The sequence below is a fragment of the Phytophthora sojae genome (genome assembly GCF_000149755.1).
Source record: "Phytophthora sojae unplaced genomic scaffold PHYSOscaffold_9, whole genome shotgun sequence".
Classification (NCBI taxonomy): domain Eukaryota; phylum Oomycota; class Peronosporomycetes; order Peronosporales; family Peronosporaceae; genus Phytophthora; species Phytophthora sojae.
Window position 1 is genome coordinate 346,430 of NW_009258123.1, and position 26,895 is coordinate 373,324.

The following is a 26,895-nucleotide window of genomic DNA, read 5'->3' on the forward strand; positions in this document are numbered from 1 at the left end:
TAAATTGTCATCTGCCTCCTGGTAGTTTTCGCCAACAAATAAGATATCTCGAACTGTTTCTGGGTCCAGTGAACAGCGCTTTGAGGTGACGACGTTTCCACTTTTAGAAAAAGCACGTTCGGAGGGCACCGATGTGGCAATGCAGCCTAGCCATTTTCGCGCAAGCGCTGCCAGAATGGGAAACTTGCTTCTTCGGTCCTTTGTTCACCACTCCAAAGGGCTCGTAGTAACAGGAGTGCCATGCGCATCGCTCAAATAGAGAGTCAGCTCAGACTCACACTTCTCTTGCAGCTTTTCATCGTCAGCGGAAAGCTCTTCCGTCTTACATTCCTCCGTCCCGCCAGAAAACACATCCATGAGCCAAGCCAAATTGTCTTTTTTGGCGCTTGACTGAGGTGTCGAGCGATTGGAAATCTGCCCATGCCTGCTTTGAAATTCCTTGGCCTCGCTCATTTCCTTAGCCATCTGAAACACAGCCATTTTCAGCTTTGTTCTGGCAAGGGAAGCTTCGTCCCGACTGAGGTACTTGAACTCTGCTGATCGTGGGTCTAGCGCTGAAATCCATAGCAGCTCATCAGGTAGCTTATCTTTCAATTTTTCGGAAAAGAGCTTGACATAAGTCCGCCGAATTGTCTGCATCCATGTCTCGACGCGATACTTGTACTCCTCATCACCGACAGATCGAATAACTGGATCAAAAGCTTTGTCATTCTTCAGACTTCTCTGGATTACCGGAACTGCAAGCACAAGGGTGGGGTACTTCTGCCCGCCAAGCCCATCCGTAGCTTCCGCAAAAGGTCTTAAAAGAACAACTAAACACCGGATAGTAAGCCAGTGCTCCGCCGTTGGCTGTTCTGCCGTAGAGTCCGAAAACTCGCCGGTCTGGGCAACATACTCGAAAAATGCGTCCAGGGAGCTGCGATTTTCGATCATTCGAAGCAGCATGGCGTACGTACTATTCCAACGTGTAGCGCAGTCAGACTGCGGGAGGAGTACATCGCGATTACCTTGAAGGTCACGCAAGCAGTCCATTGCTTTGGTCGAGTGACTGAAAAAAATAGACAACTTGCGAAACTTGTCAACAATTGAACGTAATTGATCCAGATGTGCCCGCGAGGTTTCCCAAGATTCTGCGATAAATTGATCGATCGCTTCGCATGCTTCTTGCTCCAGAGCAGCTTCAAAATCTTTGTCTGAACTTCGCGGCAGCCAGCATTGCCTTTGCAGCTTGATCCGATTTCTTTTTCACGATTCCAGCACCCACAATTAGATGTAAAACGTGGGCAAGACACGACATCGACTTGATGTCCATGATCTCGCATGCCCGTCGACCATTAGATGACCCATCGCGCAGAAATAGCACACACTTCTCTTTCGGTAGACCCCACCACACCATAATCTTTTCCAGACAGCTAGCAATGCGACGTCCGTCGTGCTTTCCCGGTAGCACCTTAATCTCGAGGACCCAGTTCTTGAGATCAAAGTTGCGGGTAAGATAGTGGAGGGTGAACGAAATAAATGCGCGCTTGCTCTTGGATGTCCAGATGTCGGCCGACGCAGTGTAGTAGTCACATTCATCGGCAATTTCATCCTTTAGCGTTTCACGGAGTGCACCGGCGATGTTGTCGACATTTTCACGCGCTTTCCACGGCTTGGCCGGCTTGATATACCCTTCGACAGAGTTCAGAAAACGGGAGTACTTCCGGAAATACTTGTCCTTCAGAATATTGAACGGCCGCATGGATTTGGCAACCCAAATTGCCGCCAACGTATCTGCTCGGGCTTGCTCTTCCGCAGTAGCAGGCTCTTGACGGGTCGATCTGTCAGGGAGATCTTCAACTTCTTTATGCACGAGAACTTGAGTTTCCTTCTTTTTACGAGCCACCTCCGCTGCCTCCGCTTCTTGCAGCTCTTTGGTATGGAATTTCCCCATGTGTTTGGTGACGTACACCGTGGAGGACGTTTCAAACTTGATCTCAGTATTGCACTTTGTACAAAACGCACACCTCGCGTGTTCAGAGCGCAGTTCTTTCTCGGGCAACGTCGCAAACTCGTCCTTGCATACCAGTCTAATGAACATCCAATGTTGTGGCTTGCGCATCTTCCGAATGTTGAACAAGCGGTGGGGGCAGCAGCATCACGCCCAGCACCAACGAATGCGTTTGAACCCGCTACAGTAGATCCAGGTGCGGGTGAACGGTTTTTGTGTTGGGGGCACTGAGAATTTCTGTGGCGGTCGCGGCTTTTCTTCGAACGACTCGGCGTGTTTCCAGTGCAGTCACTTGGAACTGCACCGCTTGATCTTGTCACACACGGATTACTTGAAGCCAAGCCAGCAATTCTTGGCGATCGACGTCGTTGCACATTAGCGGTGTCGAGAAGCCGAGCTCTTCCAGGTCGTTTTCAGCTGAGCGACCACCCCTTTTGCGGGTGTTGGCTTCGGTGCCAGAAGCCGATCGTTTCCCTAGAGCTGATTTTCCAGCGATTCCTCCAGCGGTTGGAGGAGATGGGAAGTCCAAACGCGAAGTCGACGTGGAATGAGTTTGAGCAACATAATCAGCTAATCTGCTGCAAGGTTGGCGGTAAGTAGAGTCTCTCGCGTCTTCAATCTTGGTTTCATCCTCAAACGTGAGCCGGGCACGAACTGGGGGGCTCTCGAGGGGGGATATCGGCGGTAGCGATGGCTCGTGGTAAAATGATCGCGGCGCCAGGAATGCCTTGTACTGCTGGGCGCGATCACGCTCTCGAGATTGCGAAGGCGCAGCACCTGGTGCGCTGTGCTGCTGTCGAGATTGAGTACTCTCGGCGGGCGTCATCGGAGCGGCTTGACGCGTGTCGGGCGACTCGCGGGGCGAGGGGGGGAGCGCATGGCAAATATCCAAATGGGCATCGAAAGGTCGCAGTGAATTACGTATCTTTACGTTCTATTTTTAACGAGTACGTAATTTTTTTTACGTAATCGTTCGCTAACCATCGTAACGTAGAAAGTCCTACAAGGAACTAACTGGTTTTTAAAAGTGTTTCAAAAATATCACCTTTGCGGTTAAAAGCGAGGTTCTGCAGGACGGTATCGCTTACAGTAAGTGTATTTTTCGGTATCACTGGCACCGTGACAGATAGCCAGCTAAGCCGAAAACAAATTCAAATGTATTTGCTTGCGTGTATAAGATATGTACATGTAGGTGGCAAATCCGAGCATTCTGAAGTTACCTGTACTGTACCTGTATCTATTGTGCTGCTTGCACGGAAAGATGAGTCCCAAGTGCTGCGACACTGGAAGCAGATAACCTATAATATAAAACACTTGTTTGCATACGATCCATGCAGCGACTTTCGTGGCATTGCAAGTGACAAACCTGACCATTCTAAAGTATCATGTACTCTACAACCTCTGCCCCAAGGTCTAACTACAAACAACACCGAGACGGTAGCTATACTGTGATTATTCGGCACCGGTACACAAACTTCTAGTAGTATAAACTTGATCTCAATGAAATCAATTATACATGTTGCCTAAATTATTAAATTAACGAATAATGTTTAGGGAGTGGAGCATCGGTGGGGGGAGTACATGCATCGCGAGTCCCCACTCAGGGGAATGTACACTATCGAAGGGAGGGGGCACAATCATTGGTTTTAAAGCACTTTACGGCATCTGGTGTTAGTACACATACATAATAAACAACGCTCTATTGTACTGTATTTCTCAAAGAAGAGTTTCACTTGGTTCTGTAGCTATGCTTTAGTATGTCACGCAGGTATTAAGTCCACATATTTAGAGGCACACAGCCTGCGTGGATAATTATATTAGCATATGAACTTTGTCAAAGTTGAAAGAGTTCACGGTTGTACGGAGAGGAAAGTCGAAATTTTGCAGTTGAATTCCCTCGTACATGTACCGCGGTACCGCGTAACCTTAGTTATGAGATACTACATGATTAGGGATACAGAACAAACTGTCCAATCAAGAGTCACGAGGGAAACATAGCACTTCCCGAAGTTACACAGCGTTTTGTATGCGAGCACTTTTCTCTTTCTCTGCAAATTTCCGCGCAAAAACGTCGCTAAAACAGCATCTCCAGATGTACTCTTCACTTGCTTCACTGCCCCCGTGCTAGTTGTGCTTAAATGCCACCTACCTTAACCGCTGCATTGACTGGAAGAGGGGGCGTAAAGTGGCGACTCCACACCCCGTGTCGTCTTGTCCTCTTTTAACGCGGTTTCTAGCGCTCTCTGCGGCATCCGGTAAAATAAAAATAAAAAGTAGTTGACTATCGAAAAATTAGGTGAACGGATACATTTCATTCTTATCAGCGATTGCACGGTGATACCCGCACGTCTCTAGCACACTTGGACCTTGGTTGTACGGTGATACCAACCTACCTCTGTTAAGAACGCCCCTGAGCATCACTTTGATGCTCAAAACCACGAGGAAACTCCAAACCCGCATACTTGAGTTTCAAATCCACAAAACCCGCGTACTTCCACAAAACCCGCATATTGGGAACAGATGCCAATAGAATCAGAAATTATTCTGGGCGATAAGGAAGCTAGAAGTAGCTATAAATAAATGTGCAAGCGAAGGTCTCTCGGCGCTGAAGCAAAACGAAACTCTCCTCGTGACTCAAGGCATGTCCGCTCTGGAGCGTGGACAGACCTTTAAGAATGGCAAGGAGGCAAAGTACGCCGTCGAAGACTGCGCTCTATCAGTGGGCAAGAGTGTCAAGGTCGGCCCGAACGGCGGGGGTCACAAGAAGTTCATCTGCACGTCAGAAACAGGAACCTGCCCATTCTTCGTTCAGCTTTACCAGCTTAAAGTTGACGGGAAGGCCACCAGCACTTGGCGGATCAGCTCGTTAGCTCTGGAGCATATCAACTGCACTTCAGTGCCTAAGATGACTGGGCGTCAACTAAGAGAATCTGCCGTGCTTCGAAACGCGGTTTCATCCGACAGTGAATTCTTCTACCAAACATGACGGCAGTATACCGCGGAAAGGATTCCATTACGGAGGGCACTGTTAGTGAACAAGCTGAGTTGTACCAAAAGATCCCATCTCTTCTCGGGAAACTCGCTTCCAGCAATCCTGGCTCGTTAACCGATTTCCAGACCGACTCCACTGGCCGACTGTTGTAGTGTCGGGTCCTCTGGTGCGCAGCATGCCGTACAACCAACAGATATTAGGCATCGATTGCGCACATTCCAAGAACCGAAGCTTCAGCGGACAGCAGATGCTGCTCGTTGGTCGCGACGGCAATTGCAACAACATCACCATTGCGATGGCACTGGTTGACGCTGAGGGCATCGTCAACTACACCTGGTTTGTCGAGTCCCTTCGTCAGGCCGGTCTGGACATTACAGAGTACCCTGTATTTTGTGACCGGTGCGACGCATTCCGCTCGGTCGCCGCTACATACAACATCAATGTCCGGTATGCCATGCAATTATATGCTTTGATCACATAAATGTAACTGACCCCCAATGATGTTTGCAGGTGCTTGCTCCACATCATCAGAAATACAGTACATTCAATCAATCGCACAAGGAGCTGGTTTGGGAGCTACAAGCTTGCAAGTACAAAGAGCAATACGAGAGCATACTGATCGTTATCCGCAAAACCTGTGGTGAAAAGGTGGAACAAGCTCTCCGCGCCATCCCTCCAGAGAAATGGATCCTGTATACAACATTAGGTGAGCGTCCTCTGTATGGTTGGCGGTCGACTAACTTTGTCAAGAGCAATCCGACAACTGGGTGAAGCAGAACAGAGTGGTGTCCCCGGGCGCAGAAAAGTTGTACTTTGACCAACTGAGTGAAATGGGGAACTACGCCGTCGTGATGCTTACGCCAAGGAATGGATCTGTCTCGCGCGTCGGCAAGATCCCCCCGTTTCGCCGTACTGTGGACTTGGATACCAATCGCTGCACGTGCACATACATGGATCAACACCAGATTCCATGCAAGCACATGCTCACCGTACTAAATGTAGTCGGTGAGCTGGAGTCGGCTTATTCAGGCTTTGGATCGTGTTACATGATCGAAAGCTACTCAAAAGCGTTTTCGGCAGCCTCCGTGATGATTCCAGCTTCTACCGAGCTTACTAGAGCCCCGCTACTACCTGCCCAGAGAAATAAAACACCTCGCGGAAGAAAGCGCGTCAAACGAATCCCTAGTGCTGGTGAAAGCAGACCGACTCGCGCTCAACACTGCACAAACTGCGGCGAACCCAGCCATAACCGCAAAACATGAAAGAAGCCGCCTCAACTTGTGGTCCCAATTGCTCGAAGTGTCGCCACCAGCACTACCCCAACTCCCCCAACTTCCAGTTCGACTCTCACCAATGCGGCTACCCTAGCTACCAGCTCTCTCTCGTATGAACACCAGCTCGCCTCAGACCGCCACCAGCTCGACTGCTCGCACCAGCACCACGACTGCAAGATTCGACCCCACTCTGTGAGCCAGCACCATGACATCTACGAGGACCGGCTCGGCATGAACCCCCACGCCGAACTGCTCTTGTGATGGAGAACTTGCACAGTTCATATTATATTTCTTACAATAATATTTCTGATTCTATTGACATCTGTTCCCAATATGCGGGTTTTGTGAAGTATGCGGGTTTTGTGGATTTGAAACTCAAGCATGCGCAGGCCTCCCTAATTGGGGGAAATGGTCCCCATTTCCCCCACTATACCCCTGTTAAGACCCGTTCCCATCCCCCACAAAAATACTATGGTTCTGAGGTGAATTCATGTTGGCAAGATATTTTCAGATAATTATGTGGCTTGATAAGCATCGAGCTCACTCAGACCCCAAACAAACAGGAACATACCCAGGTGGAAGCGTGTTTCTCCGGTAATGGATCGACCCCCAAACCATCCCCACTCATCACAAATATTGTTAAATTTCCGTAATTGGTGGTATTGGCAAGTAGCATTTCAGCTCAAACGGACGGCGAGCTGACCGCAAACTGGAAGAGGCCGTTGGTCTGTAGGCGATGCTACAGAAGAATGCAAGTTTAGGAGCAGTTTTATCATAGGCTATGTTAATAAATAAAATACTAAATTTAAGTAAAGCGGCGCCAATATCAATACGTAAGCCCTACCGATCAAGCAAAGTTACAGAGCTAGTCAAAACTTTTATCACTATTAGTGATATATAATTCTTTCGCTGACATCCGTTTCTAGCTAATTCGTACGTGGGGAGCATAGAACGAGCCACCGCATAAAGCGAGCCACCCGTTCAATACAAAAACCTAGATGCCCTCCCCGAAGGAGGTATTTGCGCGCGCATTTTTCAGTGCGTTTCACATCGGAACCAGCGCTAAGCTCACGTATGCCGTGAACCAAGATCACGGCCTCTTCGCCCCCACTTTCAGATGTCAATTTTCTTCACTGGAAGCGGAGCTATGGGCTCTCCATTATGGCCCAAATTGGCCCGCTTTGTCTGAGCCAAGCGACTAGTGATGTGTGACACATAACGAATGCCTCAATACATGATGTGTCACACCTCCCTAAATGAACCCCTCTAACTGACTATATGTTCCCTATCTGGTTAGGATTCCTCGACTGCAAACGGGATTATATGGATTTCACTATCGGTGTTCTATAACTGATCAAAAACCTCTTTATTCTCTAAATGGTCGCCATTGTTGGCGCCTCAACCCTCTAAATGGACGCCGTAGTAATAGATCCAAACTCATATATTTTTTCTCAATCGCTTGCCTGCCTCCTCCCACGTATGTCATTGCTACCACTACTCCCGCCACAACAAATCGAGCGAAGAGAGAAATTTTATTTGGGATGCTAAGTTGGAACAAAGAGTTTGCAGTAACTGCAAGCTTGTAAAAACTGATAAATAAGCTAGCCACAGTACTTTTACAATCAGCGCAGCGTACATATATATTTTACGAAAAACTAAAATATTATGATGTCGAGACAACTAGGGGCTATGCAGTAGATACCAAGCAAAAGATAAAACTGCTGGCATGGTGGCAGGATGTCGGGACAACAAATATTCCTATAACCTCACTGTATTGAAACTCACGTACAACCTGAGGGGATGCGATTCTGCTAATACCAATGAGAAGAAGGAGTAGGACCAGGCAATACCGCGCCTACCGATATTGGTTGAGCTCTGTTTGTGTGAAGACGAAACGAAACAAGAGTACGAAAATGCTGGAGGGGTACCAAGCCCTTGTGCACATAAGCCATTAGAAATGTAGCCATTTATTTATCTGATCAATTCTTTAACTGAAACAGCGTATTAGACCGAGCGAACTGGGTGTCATTTATAGAGGTGTGACTGTAGTGGGAGTGGCTCGCTTTGTGCTCGCGAGCGTAGCGTCGAAATCAGGTCTGCATACAATTATCAAGATAATGAAAAGCGGCTCTTCATACGCTCCCCACGGATATGCGGATGAATCGTAACACTTTGAATATCGTAGGTTGAATCCAAATTAGCACCGGCTATGCAAATCCCTAAGATATTTATCTTACTTCCACTATCGTCCCCCACCATACCCATTTTAAATCCTCAAGTCGTCCCCCAATTAGGGAGGCCTGAGTATGCGGGTTTTGGAGTTTCCTCCAAGGAGAGTGACTATTACCACAATAATAGAGCCAAATAGCCGACATGTTTATGAATGATAGAAGTGGCGGCAAGATGTTAATATCGGATTTGCCCTTCATCGAAAACAACGCCTTACCAAAATAACGAAAACGTTAGTTTGTTTGGCATCAGTGGTCGTGATTCATTTCGAATTCGCCCCCCTCGAGCGCAAGCCCAACTCAAGTGCGCGCGCACCTCCGCCGCCCCCCCCCCCTCGCTGCGGCATCCGCGCTGCTGAACTATGTCCTGTCGTACCTAGCGCCTCCCCTGTACGCGTCAGGGCGACTACGCCATCGGTCGAACAAGCATCGGGCCCTCGAAGAGTCGGGCGAATCGGCTTATGAAGCAGACTGAAGGTTGATGAGGATCTGGCAGTGGTGGCGCGCAACCGTGGAAGACCTATCCGGCAACAGGTACGGCACATGACTGAATTTCGAAGAAGCACTTACTGTATACACGTGCAGATACACTTTATGTAACCAGGTTTCAGTATTATTCTCATTTGTTTTAATTGCCAGCTAGTACTGTGCTTGCACAAGCCGTACTACAGGTGCACATCCACAAGCCGGGCCGCTCAAAACAAGCGCAGAAACGGAAAGTCTAAACGCTATTTGAACAAGTCATTTAGCGCTATTTCGAGTACATCCACGCCTAAAGCCGAGCAAAACGCAAAGGTACATCTGTCAATTTCAAGCCTATTATAACTCCTGATTTAATTAATTATGTAGCGTGGGGCTCAGGTTGAAAGCCTTGCCCTCACTGCACTTTGGTAGTTACTGCGGTTACAGTCTCTTATCAGCTGGCACAAGTTGCAGTTGCAGTTGCAACTGCAATACTTGCTTGAAGCCGTGGCTCGAAGAGCACCATGGCGCAGAGGAGAGCTTCCTCCTCGCAGTAGCGAGAGCAGCAATGTCTAAAGCGCGTAGTTATTCACTTTTCCTTTTGCTTCCTACTAAGCAATACAATCGGCAACAACAACTTACGGAAGTGCCAGCTTCCCCAACACTGTCTACCGTTTTCGTCTCGTGGACGTACTACAAATTAAACGATTTGGTGCCGCCACAGTTGCCGATTTTAGCGCCAATGATTCCAGTACATCTCCCAGGTATCCAAGCTCAATATGCAACACAATGTCGCTCTGGATTGTTAATTGTTTGAGCAGCTGCCAAGCACCCACGCATATTGATTGACGAGAAGTTCGCTATGGTAGCATATCGCTGCGATTCTAACCCCTGAAAAATACCTTAAAGCTTGTATGGTGCTTCCGGCCAATAGGAGTGTGTCGTCTGCGATTCTTAGCATTTACAACCAATAGACACTACCGTTGCTTAAAATTTCGACCAATTAAGTCGAGGGAATGACTGTCAACCGCTGATCTGAGCATTCCAACGATATCTGGTTGGAAACGTGATTTGATATCGAGTATGCCATACAAACATCAAGTGAACTACAAATAGAATAAATATTCATAGGTTTCCAACCCCTGCCAGCTCATCTCCGACTCCATTCTGCGTTCCGACGCACACATGCATGTCGGTGGCATCGCTAGTTCCTGCGAACAGCCAGAGAAGCAGAGCGACGGCTGTGAAGTCCTTCGAAGACTTCCTTGCGAAGAAGGAGGTGACGCTCACAGAAGTGCATGATCGTATTTCTAAGGACAGCACAGGCAAGAGTTTGTTTGTCATTCTAGATAAGTATGGGTGGTTCTTAGTGAAAAAAGTAGGAAGGCAAGGAGTAGCTCTGTCCAAGAACACTGTGCTATCTTATTTTGGCAATGTTAAGAACTGGCTGGCGGATCTGTACCCGCAACAGGGCCAATGTGTAGCTAAGAAGCTGCAAAAGATGCTATCAACTCTAGATCGGTACTGTGAAAAGAGGCCGGAGCAAGGTGTCACGAAACAAGCGCCACCATGTACTAAGAAAGATATAAAGACTATCATCTCGGCTCTCTACATGCACGCTTCCGCCAACTCCGACTACCTGGATGCAGCACTAGTGGCGTTGATGTGGTACCTCTACGGTCGTGGTTCTGAGGCTGAGCAATTGGAGAAAGCCCAGCTGTGTGTATACCCCGGTACGAATCGTGCAGGATTTTGAATTTTTGTATTAATTAACCCCACGATTTATGCTGACAATTCTGTGCGTATATGCTAGGCGGTATGATATTTCTCCGCTTTAAGCCTGTGAAGACTGCTTCGCAACAGGGAATCTCCCTGTTTAAGGGTCCTAACGATCCCTTCACGTGCCCGTTACACGTGCTAGCTGTCGCTCTCGCCCTTCAACCCGCTCCAGGAACTCGCATCTTCCCGCAATTTGCTGCCGTACCTGCGCTGTCCGCGTCCGACGACCAAGACGACGATGGCGAGCTGGGGCTGATTGCGCAGCTAGACCGCGAGCTTGCGGAAGCACCTACATGCAAGACTCCACAGCCATGTCGAGCCAACTCGGCCTCTGGTGCCCAAGCTTATATCAATAGGCTATTAGTCACGGTTAGTGGGCTGCCAGCAGCAAAGGAGAGTGGACTCACGAAGGGACTTACCTCGCACTCCTTCAGAAGAGGTGGGGCCATGCACGCCAACGCCGACAGTCGCATTAGCCCGAACTGGGTTGTTGAACGCGGGGGCTGGAATATGTCGCGCGTGAGCAAGGCGTTTTCCTACATGCTGAACACAACACACGAAGATCAACAAGTTGCGCGCCAATTGAGCGGGTGGAACCCGCAAGCGGGCGCCCGACTTCCAGACCTTACCGCCCTGGACGGAGTTGTCCGAGCGCGCGTGGAGAAGCTGCAGGATCTCCTCTTCGCTGCTGTCACTGGTTTCCCGACAGTGTCTTGGAACTTGGATCCTCAGGTGCTCGAAGTGTTGATGGCGACCTTGATCCTTCACTTCCCCGAGATGGAACGCCATCGCTTGGATAGCCCGTACGTCCGTCGCATTCATGAAGCCCTTGGTGTCCTCAACTTACAGGCCTCCGAGCTGTTGACATGGTCGATCACCCTCCGAGCTGCATTCAATCCACCTGCAGAAGAGAAACAAGAAACAGTGGCCGAGTCCTCTCGAAACATGTTCCGTGTTCTCGAAAAGCTGTCGCAGCAGCTCGACGACCTATTGCTCCGCCAAACACGCGTAGAGGAAAGGCTGGCTGTTTTGGGGACGAAAGCAGAATCTATTGACAAGAAAACAAACACTACCGAGCAGCAGCACGAAGACGTTGAGCAGTCGCAGCCAAAGCGCGCGCGCAAACGTGCCTCCAAAGCGCTATCGACAGTGTGGTTCGAGTGGTTCACTGCTGTACCACGCATGTACGAATCAACAACAGTTAGCAAAGCCATCCTTCACGAGTCACGACACGCAGTTGCATTCATGATGCTCTGCTTACCTTCTGGGTTCAAGCTGGACCCGGCCTCGCCAGCGTACAAGGCGGAGGTCCACGCTGTTGGAGTCGAAGCCGAGAAGAAGACGCTTGAATACTTGGCTGCACAAGGCTCACAGGCTGTAGCCGTTGGCTCGGTCGTCAAAGCCATGCGTGCGCTTCACAAAGCAGGCCACCTTTCCGTCCTCCTTGACCAGTTTCGCGAGCGCTACTATGAAGGCGAAGTCGTCGACCCGACACCCAATTCCGCCCTTCCGCCATTCCTGCGCTTCACCTAAATGCACACGCAGCACACTAAACAGTCAATAAGATACACAATACGTACAACAGGCGTAGCACGCACTCTCTTAGCTGACCTGTCCAAACAGAAAGCAAAAACACATAATACTTTATGCCCATGTCGGGGTTTGAACCCGATCCTCCAGGCCCGAAGGCCTGGCGCTCAACCTCACGAGCTCCGTGGGCGCGGGTAAGTCGCATCCATCAACAGCACCATCCTCGTCCAAACCCTCGGCCACTTGAGCTACACGCCACGAGAGCGCACAGGTGCAACCCAAAACACGTCCCAGCAGCGCACATAGCCCAGCAGCAAGTGGCCCGGCGTCAGTAGCACACACGGCCCAGCAGCACACACGGCCCAGCAGCACAGACGGCCCAGCAGCGCAGACGGCCCAGCAGCACACAGGCCCCAGCAGCACAGGCGGCACTGCAGCACACGCGGCACAGCAGCACACAGGGCCCAGCAGCACACAGGGCCCAGCAGCACACGCAGCCCAGCAGCAAGCGGCCCAGCGGCCAGCAGCGCCTGTGTACACGCAGAGACAACAGCAGCACAGTCAGCACAGGTAGCACAAGCAGCGTTGCACGACTCGCTGCACTAACCTGGAAGCTTCTGGACTGTTGGCCGAGAATCCAATCGGCGGCCATGAGGTTAAATATCAGCTGAACAATAAACCTAATACTGTTGCTAGACCGATTTTGGTTGGAAGCAGTCCAACCCCGTTGGAATTTTGACGGTATGGCGAACTTGTTTGGGTGAGGGACTAGAACGATAGTCCTGGAATCGCTGTAGGATACGGTGTCTCTAATCAAATTATGTGATTCGTTTTCGCTGCTGCTGGTATCGTTTCGATCTCCAACCTTATTGTAAAGTGCTACGTAAAATCTTCTCTCTAAAGAACTGAGTCGAGTATCGTTGATTTTTTTAAGACTTTTTATAGCTTTTTGTGGACCTTTCATTCTTAACTGGGCTGTGATTTCGGCAAATTTAACTCTTCAATAAGACGTTGAGACCGTCATGGATAGAAACCCCGTCTAACTTGGGTAATGCCGCTGTATGAAACGCTAAATGTACGAAGATCTCGAGCAATTTATCCTTAAAGTTGGCGTGTTGTCGGGCGCCTCTGTAATTTTTCTTTCAGTTATAAATGCACCATATAAAAACTATAAATATTTGTGTGACCTTTATGGTAGGGAGGAAAGATCTCGAATACTGGCGATGAGATGACCGACAAATGGCATTGTTGAAGGGACATCCAGTTAAAGGCATGCTTTTATTCGTAACGGACAGCACCGGAGTACTTGGAAATAGCTGTAAACTCGCTTTGTAAAGTGGTTTTTCAGCGCAAAAAGAATCTAAAATACGTATCGTATCACGCGGACTGCGAGTCTGACATGGTTGACATGCAGAACCTCCTGTCTAAGCTTAAACGGCACGCAAAACGAATACCTCACTGAGTTAAAGAGTCACAGAGGAACAATACGGTGTTTGAGAAACCTTCGGGGTCGCTCATGATGATTTTGTCCGGGGATTTAAGCCACAATCTGCGCCACAATCTACGCCACAATCTACGCCACAATCTCCACAATCCACAGTAGAGATGTCATTGTCAGCGCCTCTCCGGGGTAGTTCGTGTGCTCTGCGTAGCTACCCACTTCGAACGCGACACTATAGACTACAATCACGGACCAGGTCATACTGTAGCCGTTGTGGCTAGAGAATTTAATCGGATGACATTCGGATTTCGGATTGGCATTTCTGTCTCATCCGGTTCAACCGGTCTGAAAATCGAATAAATCCGGTTATATTCGAATGCATTCGGATTGTTTGACTTATTACATTATGGATTATCCTTCTATATACGAATAAATCAGCAATCGGCTACCACGGGGTAATGAATGATACACATTTTTTGAGTGATCATGATTGGATAAAATCAGAATGTGTACAAAGAAACGTCCCAAACCAAATTCGGATTGCATCCGGATGAACCCGGATCAGAATCCGGATTTTTATTGACCGGTTGCATTCGGATTTCATTCGAATGCAACCGGTTGATACCGAATTCGGCCATCCTTTTACATTCTCTAGTTGTGGCAGTGGCCTCCGTGCGTGTCCACCTTCTTCAACGTCTCCTGTCCACACATCACTTTAGGCAGGCGATTGTGTTCACCACACAAAAAAAACGTTGAGAATAACGCCACGTGAAATTGAAGGTGGGCGAGATCCGGAAACCAGCTGTATCATGTGTGCAAGATTATGTGGCTTGTGTCAATTATCCACAAGCCTCCTTGTGATATTGTGGCAGATTGTGGTTGCTTGTGGCAAATAACCACGATCTTGCCACAATATCACTGCAAATCCTAGAGATGCATTGTGGTAATAAGCTCTGCCTCCTCCAAGACCACACGGTCAGATTATGCATGAAGTAACGTTGAAGTTCATGTTGTGCTGAAACGGTACAGGTGCACACGGATTTGACGTTAAAACACTCCTTCAGCCAGACTGCTGCTGAGCAAAGCGGCGTTCGACGATGTACAGCCTCAACAATTCCTGTTTGAAGAAGCCCAGAGGGATAGCGCTTGAGCATTGTTTTCTACTGTAGGGACGAACAAATCGATGGTCTCCGCTGCATCGAAACTTTACGGCGGAGGTTCTCGAATGCATTGTGGTGCAGCACATCAATTCGTGTGTACAATGAACATTTGCCGTGGTACAATTGTAATGCACCAAGCAGAAACTTCAGAAAGCAACGTGTACGAATTCGAAGTCCAACTCGGACAAAACCAACATAGTTTTTGGTGCACCAGTTATTGTGCTTTGCAGATAAAATGTCGCCCCGTTTTATGGCCTAGATCGAGGAAGGCCGGTCCACAAATCAGGGTACAAAACAGAGGCGGTAGCTCGATTTACTTAGATCGACCTCGAATTGCGCTTTTGAAAACGCAAAAGGGATCGATTTACCGTAGATCGACCTCGTTCTGCCCAGATCCACCAGGTGATCGACCTCGAGCCCTGATTTGGATTGTCGTAGCTCGAGTTATTAGCTGGCCTAAATAGATCGATCTGTCCCTTTCTTTGACCTCGTTTTATTAAATCGACCTCGACTAATGATAAATCGAGGAGAGCTCCAAGTCAAAACGACAAAACGTTTGCAAAGCACAATACATGTACGAGTGTACTTCATATCCACTTCGAACAACGCACTAAAACGCCAGACTCATCACTGGCTCATCCCGAGGCTCACGTTGCGCGTACAAACGATAAACGAAGAGGAAAGCAACACGCTCGTGCGCCACGGCCTTCAACGTGGTGCCAAATAAATCAAGTGGTGTGCGCGCCGACTGACTGGTGACGAACAGAGACACTCCCGCAGCGTGCAAAGCAGGACAATACGTCCCGGCGATCCTAAGTCGCCGCGAACTTTAACACTGACCCCCCCCAGCTGTTGACGCAATGCGCTGAGCTTGAGACTTGGTCGCTGTCGGGCCATGTTGCAGGCCCACCTCAAGCCAGCAGCTCGCCCTCAATCAAGTTCTGCGGCCCTCTCCCAAACATATGTACACATCCACCCGACTCAAGCGAATCGCTTGAAGCGATCGTTACCACCACAGCTCCACCGACCGTGCCACCGCTTCAGTCATTGTGCGATTCTCCACCTGCCGCAAAAGGCATAACCACCCCCAACAAGCAAGCTCTACAGCTACCTCGCTTCCACTCCCTCCCCTTCGTAATGGCTGCCGGCGTCGTGGTGAACGTCCACAACAACGACGATGACGTCCCGACCGAGGGCTCGCGCACCTACGCCATCATCGTGTGCGTGTTCGCCGCGCTGGGTGGCCTCTTCTTCGGCTACGACCAAGGCGTGACCTCGGGTGTGCTCATCATGGACTCGTTCATCAACGACTACTGCGTCGGCTGGCACAACTTCACGTACGAGCAGTGCACGTCGTCTTCGTCGGACCTGCCGGCTGAGTGGACGGACTTCACGGTCTGGTACAACATGGCGTACAACCTGGGCTGCCTTGTGGGCGCCTTCATCGGCGGCATCGTGGCCGACAAGCTGGGCCGCCGCTGGACCATCTTCACGGCCGGCCTGCTGTTCTGCGTCGGCACCTTGTGGGTCTGCTTCAACAAGGCGCAGGAGCACGGCCTCATGTACATCGCCCGCGTGATCCAGGGCTTCGGCGTGGGCAACTCGTCGTTCTCGCTGCCGCTGTTCGGCGCCGAGATGGCCCCCAAGGAGCTGCGCGGCCTGCTCTCCGGATTCATGCAGATGACGGTCGTCACGGGCCTCTTCCTGGCCAACGTCGTCAACATCATCGTGGAGAACCACGACAACGGCTGGCGCACGACCAACGGCGTGGCCATGGCGGCGCCGATCGTGGTCATGCTCGGCATCTTCTTCGTGCCCGAGAGTCCTCGCTGGACGTACCTGCACAAGGGCAAGGAGGAGGCCGAGCGCGTGCTCAAGCGTCTCCGCCAGACCGACAACGTGGGCCGCGAGCTCGAGGTGATCGGCGACCAGGTCGCGGAGGAGCTGGCCGCCAACAAGGGACTCACGGAGCTGCTCGAGCCGTCCATCTTCAAGCGCGTGGCCATCGCGATGATGCTGCAAGTGCTGCAGCAGGCCACGGGTATCAACCCCATCTTCAGCTACGGCGCTCTCATCTTCAAGGACATCACGAACGCCGGCATCTACGCGGCCTTCTTCCTCTCGGGCGTCAACTTCCTCAGCACCATCCCGGCCATGCGATGGGTGGACACGTTCGGCCGCCGCCAGCTTCTGCTCATCGGCGCTGTGGGCATGGTCGTCGGTCACCTGTTCGCTGCCATCCTGTTCACGGTTATCTGCGACGGCAACGTGGACAACGCGGGTTGCCCCAAGGTGGGCGGCTGGTTCATCGCCGTGGGCACGGCCTTCTTCGTGTTCAACTTCGCCATCTCGTGGGGGCCCGTGTGCTGGATCTACCCGGCTGAGATCTTCCCGTTGGGCGTGCGCGCGCCGGCCGTGGCGCTGTCGACTGCGGCCAACTGGGCCATGGGCGCCGTCATGACGGAGGTGGTCAAGCTCTTCCCGCACCTCAACATCAACGGCGTGTTCTTCCTGTTCGCGGGTCTGTGCTGCATCTGCGGCGTGTTCGTGTACTTCTTCTGCCCGGAGACCAAGGGCATGATGCTGGAAGACATCGAGGCGCTGTTCCACAGCGGCGGCCAGCAGCCCAAGTCAGCAGGATTCGTGGAGACCAAGTCTCCGCAGCAGTCGGCGGACTTATGAGCGGTAGCTGAGCTTGTCGTACACGTAGATGCATACCTTCAAGGACTAAAATCAAATGACGAACACCGAGAATAGGTCCAGCTGGACTAAATACCAATCCTATAAATCACCGTACAGTACCGATCAACAATGGAGCTGGAAGCCGCGCTGAAGTCGGATGCGTTGACCGCTTTCTCCCGGTCCCTTGAGCTGGCCTTAGGCGCGGCCAGCTCGTCCCGAGGGAAGGTAGTCCTCGCCGTCGATGCCTCGCAGCTGGCCATCTTCGAGCTGCTCGCGTACGGCTCGGGGGGCAGCGAGTTTTACGAGAAGCTCGGGATCTCGCGCCTGCTGAGTGTGCAGCTACAAACGGGCGACGTCGCGCAGCTGCAGCGCCAATTGGACATCTCCAAGGACCCGCAGGCCAACCAGGAACAGGGGAAGAAGACGCTGGACGTGGCTGTGGTCGCGCCGCCGCTGCCCACCGTCGCCAAGCGGCTGGCCGACGCCCTCCGGCCGCTGGAGCTCGTGCCGACCCGCCACTGTGCCGTGCTGTGGCTGCCCTCGGCCACCTCCGACGTGACGCTGGAGATGGAGCGACAGGGTGTGGCGGGTTTCATCCGCCAGGCCAACTTGGCGTTGGGCCTCATCCCAGTGGACCGCGGCGTCGCGGCGCTGTGTCACGACAGTGTCTTCGGAGAACTCTATGTGAAGGGGGACAGCAGGGCGCTGACGGACGTCGTCAAGAGTGTATTGGCCGTGGAGAGACACACGGGTCGGAGGATCTTGGACGTCACGTGCCATGGGTTCTTCGCTCAGAGGGTCAAGAAGATGCTGGAGCTGGCCCATCGGCAGCAGCAGAAGATCAAGATGAGTCGAGCTGCAGGGACCAAGGAGCTGGAGGCCGATGTGGCTGCGCCCATGGACAAGTTGGTAGTGATTGACCGCATGGAAGACCCTTTGTCTATGTTGCTGACGCCCATGACGTATGAAGGACTGCTGGATGCGCTCGTGGGCGTGAACCATGGCGTCGTCACGTACGAGAAAGAGGAGGAGGACGCGGAGGACGCTGCAAGCACTAGCAGCAGTATCAAAGAGGAGTCGACAACGACCACGACGACGCAGAAAGTGGTGCTGAACCACCTCGACGCGCTGTTCGACGAGATCCGCGACGTGAACTTCAACTTGGTCTCCAACCAGCTCGTGGATGTCGCCAAAGACTTGGCCACAGAAGTGCGGGGCAGCTCGGCCGGGTCCAGTGCTGACTTACCAAAGGACAGCCAGGCAGCGTTCCAGAAGGTGAAGGCTCTCTTGGCCAAGGCGCCGCATTTGGTGAAGAAGAAGCGATCGTTGGCCCACCACTTGCAGCTTGTGCAGCGTATCCGAGAGCTGAGCACGCAGCTTGCACTGCGTGGATGCGTCGAGACAGAAATGACCATCATGAGTGCTGGCCCGAGTGCGTCATCAGCAGCGGCCAAGGACGTGGACAGCTTTTTGGAAGAGGCTATCTTGCGTGAGCCTCCGCTGAATCTCTACGACGTGATCAAGCTACTCTGTCTGTGCTCTCTCGTCCGCGGCGGACTTAAGCCAGACACGCTGGCCTGGTATCGCCAGCAGCTTTGCCATACTTACGGCCACCAAATTCTGCCGCTGCTTGTGCAATTGGAGAAGATGGATCTGCTCTCTGTCGAGAACCGCTTCGACTTCCCTAAAATGCGCAAGCAGCTTCTGCTAATGCGCGGTGCTCTGGATGACGAGGACACCAGACATCCTTCGGATATTCACTTTATGTTCCCCTACACGGGTTACGCGCCAATGAGTATTCGCTTACTACAAGAATCGCTCGGCATGAAGTACAAGACGCTGGCGAAGGACCCGACATCGTCACTGCTGAGTCTGGGGAGCGGAAGTGGGAACAACTCCAGCAGCCACCACAGCATGTCGTCCGAGGCTGCTTCCAACTATGACAGTGCGAACGGCGGTAAACGCACCAATGTGCTGGTATACTACGTTGGCGGTGTGACAGTCGCAGAGCTGACAGCGTTCCGCTTCTTGAACCAGAAGCAAAGCCACTTTACCTTCTTCATCGCCGCTACATCCATCTGCAACGGCAGTCGCCTTCTGCGTGCCATCTACTGAGCAGAAAGAAATTCACAGGTCGGAAGACCTGTGCTTGGCCCCAGCAAAAAACTTGTAACTTTCCAAAACCGGGTACCAAACCGGGTCTCTCTTTCTTAATTTTAATGTTTAAGCTAAAATCTGCCGGAATCGGGTACCCCGTCGATAAATGCTAAAATTTATGCACATTATTTACCAAAGGTGGATACTAATCGTTTATTCTTGACCAAAACCTGCACTGGCAATTTGGGTTTAGGTTTTTCCCTGGTTTAAACTCAAAAACCTACCAGTCGAATTTTGCTGGGTCTTAGGTTCAACTTCATCAAAGTTACTACTTACTGCGACTTTCCTCGTTGCATCTACACAGGATGCTGGTATACTACATAGATATATTGCGGCGGGGCGTGTTTTAGCCGAGTTTGGCTTATTACGATCGACGTGGGGTTGTAACCATTCCCACACAGGGCCAGTATGCCCTGTGTGGGAGAACGCCAGAGGCCCCTGATTTATGATTGAATGACGCTGCTACTCTGTTATCAGTCAAATGAAGCTTTAACCAGCAACGAAGAACGGGGCTAAAGAGATGCATCCGCACCTGTGTCTCAATCTGGATGAAGAGGAATATGGGGGAAAATTGGTGATTTTCAATTGAAATCTGTCAGCCATGAACACAATCAGCAATAATTGCATTCTGTGCGTGCATCCATTGCATTTGGCAAAGGCATTCATGAGTTGTGCGTGCGCCTCGATGCGTCAACGAGCACCTTTATCGAGGCTTACAAAGTCGACGCTAGTGCATTAGCAGCGATGCATACGGGTTCGTCGTACATAATAGAACTGACGATCACGACTAGCCAAGGCGAACCCGTGCATGCGTATCGGACCTAAAGAAACGGATGCTGCATCAGTGATGCACATCGGAACGAACAACAACATATTAATTAGTAAGGTAAGCACCTTATAGATGCGTTGGGGTGAATAGGGTGATACATCAGAGTGAGTATGACAGTGGACGATGTCTGGTTTAAAACCAGTAAAATCAGTTTAAACCTACCCAAAAACCCAGAACCTAATTCATTTTTTGAAAATCAACAGGTTTTTCCAGCTCTGGCTCTAGTACAGTATGAGAGCGTCATGGCTTCGCTGAAGGCGTATCAGTTTGCGCCATAATCGACTAAGCTTAGCTGAAGATGACCAACATGACTTGCTAGGTACAGGCTGCATTTTTTACATGTCAATTTGCTCAATACCCAATCACTCTTAGCCGAAGATGCCCAACCTCGTGTCTGTCGCCAAACCAATCAGCTCAACTCGACAGTGACACGAGCATCGTTCGTTTGAACAAGACTTTTTCCCTGCGTTGAAGCACCCACTTCCAAGGAATTGGCCATTAGCGTATATCTCATTCCGCAATTTATCCCCCAAACCCTCAAGTTAAAAGTTTGTTTGTTTGTTTTATTTTTGAATTGAGGATCATTATTGTCACTTAGCTAACATCCTCAAGTTAAATGGTCAAGATCAGCGCACCATGCGTCTCTCCTTCGTCCCGCTACTGTAGCTCTCTCGTCTGATCGTTAGCACACAACAGTACAAAAATGGGCACGGTATACCTTACCTGCAAAATGAATGAAATACACTCCACGACAAAAAGATATGGACACCACCAAAAGTGGCTGTAACTTCGTCATTTTTTATCGTTTTAAGGTGCGGTTTGGACTAGAGTTGCAGAACACGCTGAAAAAGATCTGCACGCTGCTAACACGCGCGCTTTTGCGCTTCTTCGGGTAGCTCACATACAAATCACTGGTTCTGCCCAGGTGGCAAAACTTATAGACAGCTAATCCCCATACAAAATCCTATATAAACCAAAACCCCTTACAAATGATACGAATTGGACTTTGTATGGGGCGACAAAGGAACCCATGATTTCTCCACTCTACCTTAGTACTGAGCCATATATCATCTACCAACAGTTTAGAATGGAGAAGACAATCGTATATCCATGAGATAGCAGCATACAGAGCTACAAATTGACACTAACTAGTATGCAACTGAACGTGCCTCGCAAATCATCAGATAATACATGGTAGCCACCACTCGAAATTTCAATTGCTAACTACTTGCTCAGTTTTGTGCGATGGTCGATGAATTTATTACAGGTTACTAAACACACCTTCTAGTACACGATAATACCATCAGATATTTGTCTAACGTCACGAGTATCCCGGTGAGGCTGGTTCTTTGTCGCCCCATACAAAGTCCAAGTCGTATCATTTGTAAGGGGTTTTGGTTTATATAGGATTTTGTATGGGGATTAGCTGTCCATAAGTTTTGCCACCTGGGCAGAACCAGTGATTTGTATGTGAGCTACCCGAAGAAGCGCAAAAGCGCGCGTGTTAGCAGCGTGCAGATCTTTTTCAGCGTGTTCTGCAACTCTAGTCCAAACCGCACCTTAAAACGATAAAAAATGACGAAGTTACAGCCACTTTTGGTGGTGTCCATATCTTTTTGTCGTGGAGTGTAGCTCTCTCGTTGCTGGCGCCAACGCAGCCAATTGGTGACTTTCGGTTCCTGAGAACCCACCACGATAAAGAAGGGCGGGGCTTGCTGGTTACCAGCCTCACAAAGGTTTGGCTGAAACAGTATCGATACACTTCGATGTGCGCAACTATTTGTTCAATTACGCATTCTCGGGCAGGCGCAGTAGATGCCCACGTTAGAATCAACTAGAGAGTTGGGCTGGTAGTGCTTTTAAGGATTAAAAACAAAACAACTTTGGGATTTACTCAATTATTATCCGTTATCATGAAACTATTCGTCGACCTGTGTACCCTCCCGGAGCAACGCTCCGGGTTGCCTATGCAAGGTGAGAGAGATGAGGAACTTGTAAATCAATTGATTCATTTTTGTTCTCAATGGCGTTATTCACAACCATTAGCCTAGTATAGGAGACAACAAAGCAAGCACCTTCAGCTGCAGCGTGATCCACAGCGACCGGAACAGTGTGACAGGTACCTTGGGTTTTTCGTAGTCGTCTGGGATCCTCTCTTGGATCAAGAACGACCGAGCGTGGTCGACTGAGATGCTGGTCGTGGCCTCATCCCCCATGACCAGCAGCATGACCGCGGACTCGGAATAGGACGTGAGAGCTCGTTGGGCGGTGAATGTCTCCTCGAAGTCGGGAGTATTAGCGGCGCTCTCAGCCTCACGCTCGCGACGATACGCAGCCAACGTCATCCTGGTGATGCACTGATCCTTGTTGCCACGTGCAAGCAGACTGCTAGCCAACGTCATGTTCACGGAAGACGGGTCCGTTCCTATGCATGCATCATCATGGACGAGCGAGGCATCGTGCTCCACAACGTTGTGCTCACCCAGGTCGGCGAGCGAGAACTTGTCGGCCAAAGTGCTCACTAGAAACTCTGCTAGTGACTGATCCAGGTTGTAGACCTCCACAAGGGCGTCTTGAAGCACGTGAGGTGTCACGTTCTTGCCATCGCGCGGGAGATACCCGTGGTTTGCCAGGGCGTTGAGTGCTGGGCACGGGCTGCGGTGGTTCTTGGCTGGGTTACCCTTGACTCCCGATACGTCGTCGCCACTCGGTCGAAAGTACTTGTGCTCCCACGTGAGGTCCAAATGCTGTGGCACGACCACCGGAACATGGTTTGAGGAGAGGAAGGCGTTGAGCACCGCTGCGACTAGCAGCGGCACCAAGACGAGGAATGCCGAGTTGACGGTTTGTTTGCCCATGACCAGGAACGAGATAAAATGAAGAGTGAACCAAAGGACGTGGCTGGGAACTGATCCTGGGTTGAATACCTTCGCTACGTACGTGGGATATGATCAAGGTACCAGATCGCACGGGATATTTTCAAAGTGGACCATGGACTCGCAATATAGGCAAGACACTGCCCACCTTAGCCAAGCCAGGCCCGGAGTTTGAGCTCTGCGATGGCGAGCAGCACGCTCGTGATGGTGATTGGCGTCTTGGATGGACGGAAGTCGGCGGGGATTCGTTCATCAACGAGGAACGAGCGCGCGTGCTCCACCGAAATGGTCGCGCTGTTGAAGTCGCCCAGGCCTTGCAAGAGGAAGGACGCCTCTCCGTTGGCCACGAAGCTCGCCAAAGCACTCATGCTGAACTCCGGGTTATCTCGGGCGCACTCGACCTCCCGGCGGCGGCGGAAGCGGGCCACCGCGTGTTTCGTGAGAGCACGACCGCCACGGTCTCCGATAACTTCAGCACTCGCCAGCAGCTCGTCCACTAGGGTCTTGTTGACTTTGAACGGTGCCATTTGGAAGAACGAGTCGTCGTGGACCAAGGACGCGTCGTGGTCGATGAAGTTGGGGTCTCCCAGGTCGGCGAGCGTGAAGTTCGGCGGCATCGCTAGGAAGATGAGGTCCAGCAGCCTCTTGTCGAAGTTGTAGACCTTCATGATGCCTTCGCCCAGGATCGCTGGGGTCAGCTCCTTCCCGTCGCAGGGGATGTGGCCATGGTTCGCCAGAGTGTTGAGCGCTGGACACGGACTGCGGAAGTACGCGAACGAGCTGTTCCCCGGGAGCCCCCAGACCTGGTCGTCTGCAGGTCGGAAGTATTCGTGCGCCCCCGTTGTCAGCGACTGAAACACCGAGGACGGAGTCGAGTTGTCGACCAAGAAGAGCGAGTTGAGGGCCACTGCGATCGCTCCACATGTCAATGCGACCGACAACGTTGCGGTGGTCTTCATGGCGAGATGTTAAGCCGGTCGAGCGAATTCGACAATGGACGACTGCAAAGACGGTAGCGCGAATTGAGCGCAGCAGCTCCATATCGACCATTGATGGCACCAGCCAGTCTCTAGTGTTGTCCATGGAGCCGTGCGTAGGCTCTAGATTGTATTCGATTAGATTAATGGAGAAGAGATGCATGCACGATGGTTCTACGGCCAGACCTAACGCTATAGACGCAACTTCGAAGTCTAGCCGGCTCGCTGTACTTTACAAATGAGCGGGCCCTTGACCTGCAGCAGCGACGCTACGTCGTACGTGTAGCTCTTGGGGTTCTCGCGCGTTGTGAAGTGGTATTTGCTGAGCATGTAGGCCAGGACAGTCTTCATCTCTAACATGGCGAACCGCATGCCCAGACACGTGCGCGGCCCGGCGTGGAAAGATACAAACTGGAAGGCCGACACCGGCCGGATGGTTTGCTCGCCAGTCCACGGATCCTGCATGAGCCACCGCTCCGGCTTGAACTTGGATGCGTCTCGACCCCAGACGCTCTTCATGCGGCCCAACGTGTACGACGGAATGTACACTCGCGTGCCCTTCTTGACGAACGTGCCGTCCACGAGCGTCGTGTCTCGGTTTGCTTCCTTGGCGTTGAGAGGCACCAGCGGGTTCAGGCGCAGGTTTTCGCGCAGCACGGCTTCCAGATACACGAGACCTTCCACGTCATCCATGGTCGGCACGTAGCTCGGGTCGCTGAACAACTTGGGCAGCTTCTCGCGCAGCTCCTGGCGCAGCTTCGTCTCGACCTTCGGGTTGCGGTTGAGCATGATGATCAGCCACGACATGGACCAGGCCGTCGTGTCCTTGCCGGCCAGCAGCACCACGACGGCGATGTCCCTGAGGAAGTTGGCGTCCAGCGGCGTGTCGCCTCCGTCTTCGCCCGCCGCCTTCTGCTCGTCGTGCGCGTCCAGAAACAGCGATACGACGTCCTTGGTGCTGCGCTGCGGCCGCGGGGGCCACTCGGCCGCGGCCGCGTCGGGGTTGAACTTGCGCTCCATGTTCTTGTTGATGATGGTGAAGACCATCTTGTCCAGGATGGCCACCTCCTGGGCCAGCTCCTTCTCGCTGCCGAGCTTGAGCGCGCGCTTGAGCTTCCAGAGCCAGTCGGGCGAGTGGAAGCGCATCTCGATGTTGTGCACGATCTTGCCCATGGCCTCCATGAACTGCGTGTGCTCGCCGCCCTCGAGCGAGTTGCCCTGCAGCCCGAACGCGATGTCCGTGAACACGTCGAACGAGAAGCGGTGCATGACGTCCGCGAAGTCGATGGGCACGCCCGTGCGCGCCGCGTCGCCCAGCATGCGCCCCAGCACGAGCGTGTAGTCGTGCACGCACTGGCTGATGGTGTCGCGGAACGCGCGCATGGTGAAGAGGCGGCTCAGCATCTTGCGCTGCGCGACCCACTGCGGGCCGTCCACGGCCACGATGCCGCCGCCCGCGATGTCGCGGAAGATGGTGTTCATGCGGTCGCCCTTGTCGAAGACCTCGAACTGCGTCTTGAGCACGTCCTCGAAGCCCTCGACGCTGCTCACGACCACGAGCGGCGGCGCGCCCACGACCTGCAGGCGCCACGTGCGCCCGCCGAAGGCCTTGCACTGCTCGGCAATCCAGTCGTGCAGGCGCGGCTGCTCCAGGCTCATCATGTCCAGCGTGTTGCCCAGCACGGGCAGCGTCGAGGCCGGCGCCGGTAGCCGCCGGATCGCGCGCTGCCGCTCGTCGGGGATCAGAAGGTACGCGAGCACGGCGGCGGCCGCGGCCGTGGGCAGCGCCACCCACAGCGCCAAGGAGGAGGACGAGGACGCCGAAGACCCGCCCATGGAGTTATCTATCTATCGAGCGGGTAATTGCGTTGTGGGGTGGTGAGCGAAGCGATTGACGCTTGATGTTGCTACATTGCGTCTCTTTGGCGCCGGATACTTGGGTGTCAACTAGGGTCTGACACATGGATATGTCGCAAACCCTAGTTGATGTGCTTCCACTTCAACTTGCCCATTCCGTGGGTCCAGTCATTGCGATCTTCCACTCCAGATGACTGAACCGCGGCTGTGGCTCTTGTTGGCGCTGCTCATGTTCTCCCGCGCGTGCTGCGCCCGTCCGCCGAGCAACCTGCGCGTGCACACGGCGGCCGACGCCGCACAGACGGCCGGCTCCGACGACCACCACTACGCGCGCCCGTCCGGCGCCGACGTCTCCGGCTTCCCGCCGCCCAACTCCGCCGCCAACCACCGCAGTCCGTGTCCAGCGCTCAACTCGCTGGCCAACCACGGCTATTTGCCGCGCGACGGCAAGAACTTGACGCCCGAGCTCATCCGCAACGCCATTGTGGACGTCTTCAACGTGGACGAGACGCTGGCGGAGCGATTAACGCGCCCGCTGCCGCAGCAGTTGACGCTGGCGGACCTGAGCGTCCACGGCTTCATCGAGCACGACGCGTCGCTGGTGCACGACGACACGTACTTTAAGGGGGACCCAGCGCACATTAACGCCATGCTGGCGGAC

At 52.1% G+C, this 26,895-nt stretch overlaps 13 protein-coding genes across 13 annotated transcripts; 5 read left to right on the forward strand and 8 right to left on the reverse strand.

Moving 5' to 3' along the window:
• Window positions 1-21: 21 nt before the first annotated feature.
• Window positions 22-186, reverse strand: PHYSODRAFT_433141 (hypothetical protein; the record flags this gene model as incomplete). The annotated part of the gene is made up of 1 exon (XM_009536046.1): window positions 22-186. A coding segment is annotated over one exon (165 nt), but the record flags the coding sequence as incomplete, so codon positions are not given.
• Window positions 187-204: 18 nt separating this feature from the next.
• PHYSODRAFT_523610 (hypothetical protein) lies at window positions 205-933 on the reverse strand (the record flags this gene model as incomplete). The annotated part of the gene is made up of 2 exons (XM_009536047.1): window positions 205-721; window positions 761-933. The coding sequence occupies 2 exons, from the start codon at window positions 931-933 to the stop codon at window positions 205-207; spliced, it is 690 nt and encodes a 229-aa protein (XP_009534342.1).
• Window positions 934-1,180: 247 nt separating this feature from the next.
• Window positions 1,181-1,741, reverse strand: PHYSODRAFT_523775 (hypothetical protein; the record flags this gene model as incomplete). The annotated part of the gene is made up of 2 exons (XM_009536048.1): window positions 1,181-1,300; window positions 1,451-1,741. 2 exons carry the CDS (start codon window positions 1,739-1,741, stop codon window positions 1,181-1,183), a joined length of 411 nt encoding a protein of 136 aa, XP_009534343.1.
• A 565-nt stretch (window positions 1,742-2,306) lies between these two features.
• On the reverse strand, window positions 2,307-2,974 carry PHYSODRAFT_305008 (hypothetical protein; the record flags this gene model as incomplete). The annotated part of the gene is made up of 2 exons (XM_009536049.1): window positions 2,307-2,924; window positions 2,972-2,974. The coding sequence occupies 2 exons, from the start codon at window positions 2,972-2,974 to the stop codon at window positions 2,307-2,309; spliced, it is 621 nt and encodes a 206-aa protein (XP_009534344.1).
• A 2,213-nt stretch (window positions 2,975-5,187) lies between these two features.
• Window positions 5,188-5,433, forward strand: PHYSODRAFT_434365 (hypothetical protein; the record flags this gene model as incomplete). Its single annotated transcript, XM_009536050.1, has 1 exon — window positions 5,188-5,433. A coding segment is annotated over one exon (246 nt), but the record flags the coding sequence as incomplete, so codon positions are not given.
• A 400-nt stretch (window positions 5,434-5,833) lies between these two features.
• PHYSODRAFT_523202 (hypothetical protein) lies at window positions 5,834-6,244 on the forward strand (the record flags this gene model as incomplete). The annotated part of the gene is made up of 1 exon (XM_009536051.1): window positions 5,834-6,244. The coding sequence occupies one exon, from the start codon at window positions 5,834-5,836 to the stop codon at window positions 6,242-6,244; it is 411 nt and encodes a 136-aa protein (XP_009534346.1).
• A 3,891-nt stretch (window positions 6,245-10,135) lies between these two features.
• Window positions 10,136-12,258, forward strand: PHYSODRAFT_521315 (hypothetical protein; the record flags this gene model as incomplete). The annotated part of the gene is made up of 2 exons (XM_009536052.1): window positions 10,136-10,679; window positions 10,760-12,258. 2 exons carry the CDS (start codon window positions 10,136-10,138, stop codon window positions 12,256-12,258), a joined length of 2,043 nt encoding a protein of 680 aa, XP_009534347.1.
• A 245-nt stretch (window positions 12,259-12,503) lies between these two features.
• PHYSODRAFT_338280 (hypothetical protein) lies at window positions 12,504-12,907 on the reverse strand (the record flags this gene model as incomplete). The annotated part of the gene is made up of 2 exons (XM_009536053.1): window positions 12,504-12,785; window positions 12,863-12,907. 2 exons carry the CDS (start codon window positions 12,905-12,907, stop codon window positions 12,504-12,506), a joined length of 327 nt encoding a protein of 108 aa, XP_009534348.1.
• A 3,086-nt stretch (window positions 12,908-15,993) lies between these two features.
• On the forward strand, window positions 15,994-17,538 carry PHYSODRAFT_338281 (hypothetical protein; the record flags this gene model as incomplete). Its single annotated transcript, XM_009536054.1, has 1 exon — window positions 15,994-17,538. One exon carries the CDS (start codon window positions 15,994-15,996, stop codon window positions 17,536-17,538), a length of 1,545 nt encoding a protein of 514 aa, XP_009534349.1.
• A 540-nt stretch (window positions 17,539-18,078) lies between these two features.
• On the forward strand, window positions 18,079-19,717 carry PHYSODRAFT_355790 (hypothetical protein). The gene has a single exon (XM_009536055.1). It carries the CDS (start codon window positions 18,106-18,108, stop codon window positions 19,651-19,653), a length of 1,548 nt encoding a protein of 515 aa, XP_009534350.1. The 5' UTR covers window positions 18,079-18,105; the 3' UTR covers window positions 19,654-19,717.
• A 2,849-nt stretch (window positions 19,718-22,566) lies between these two features.
• PHYSODRAFT_254685 (chloroperoxidase) lies at window positions 22,567-23,382 on the reverse strand (the record flags this gene model as incomplete). The annotated part of the gene is made up of 1 exon (XM_009536056.1): window positions 22,567-23,382. One exon carries the CDS (start codon window positions 23,380-23,382, stop codon window positions 22,567-22,569), a length of 816 nt encoding a protein of 271 aa, XP_009534351.1.
• Window positions 23,383-23,549: 167 nt separating this feature from the next.
• On the reverse strand, window positions 23,550-24,359 carry PHYSODRAFT_521648 (hypothetical protein; the record flags this gene model as incomplete). Its single annotated transcript, XM_009536057.1, has 1 exon — window positions 23,550-24,359. The coding sequence occupies one exon, from the start codon at window positions 24,357-24,359 to the stop codon at window positions 23,550-23,552; it is 810 nt and encodes a 269-aa protein (XP_009534352.1).
• Window positions 24,360-24,507: 148 nt separating this feature from the next.
• PHYSODRAFT_564149 (hypothetical protein) lies at window positions 24,508-26,213 on the reverse strand (the record flags this gene model as incomplete). The annotated part of the gene is made up of 1 exon (XM_009536058.1): window positions 24,508-26,213. The coding sequence occupies one exon, from the start codon at window positions 26,211-26,213 to the stop codon at window positions 24,591-24,593; it is 1,623 nt and encodes a 540-aa protein (XP_009534353.1). The 3' UTR covers window positions 24,508-24,590.
• Window positions 26,214-26,895: the final 682 nt, after the last annotated feature.

What these genes read in the sequence shown, in the direction of transcription:
- PHYSODRAFT_355790 (XM_009536055.1), top strand. Translation starts at nt 18,106, where the DNA reads ATGGAGCGACAGGGTGTGGCGGGTTTCATCCGCCAGGCCAACTTGGCG.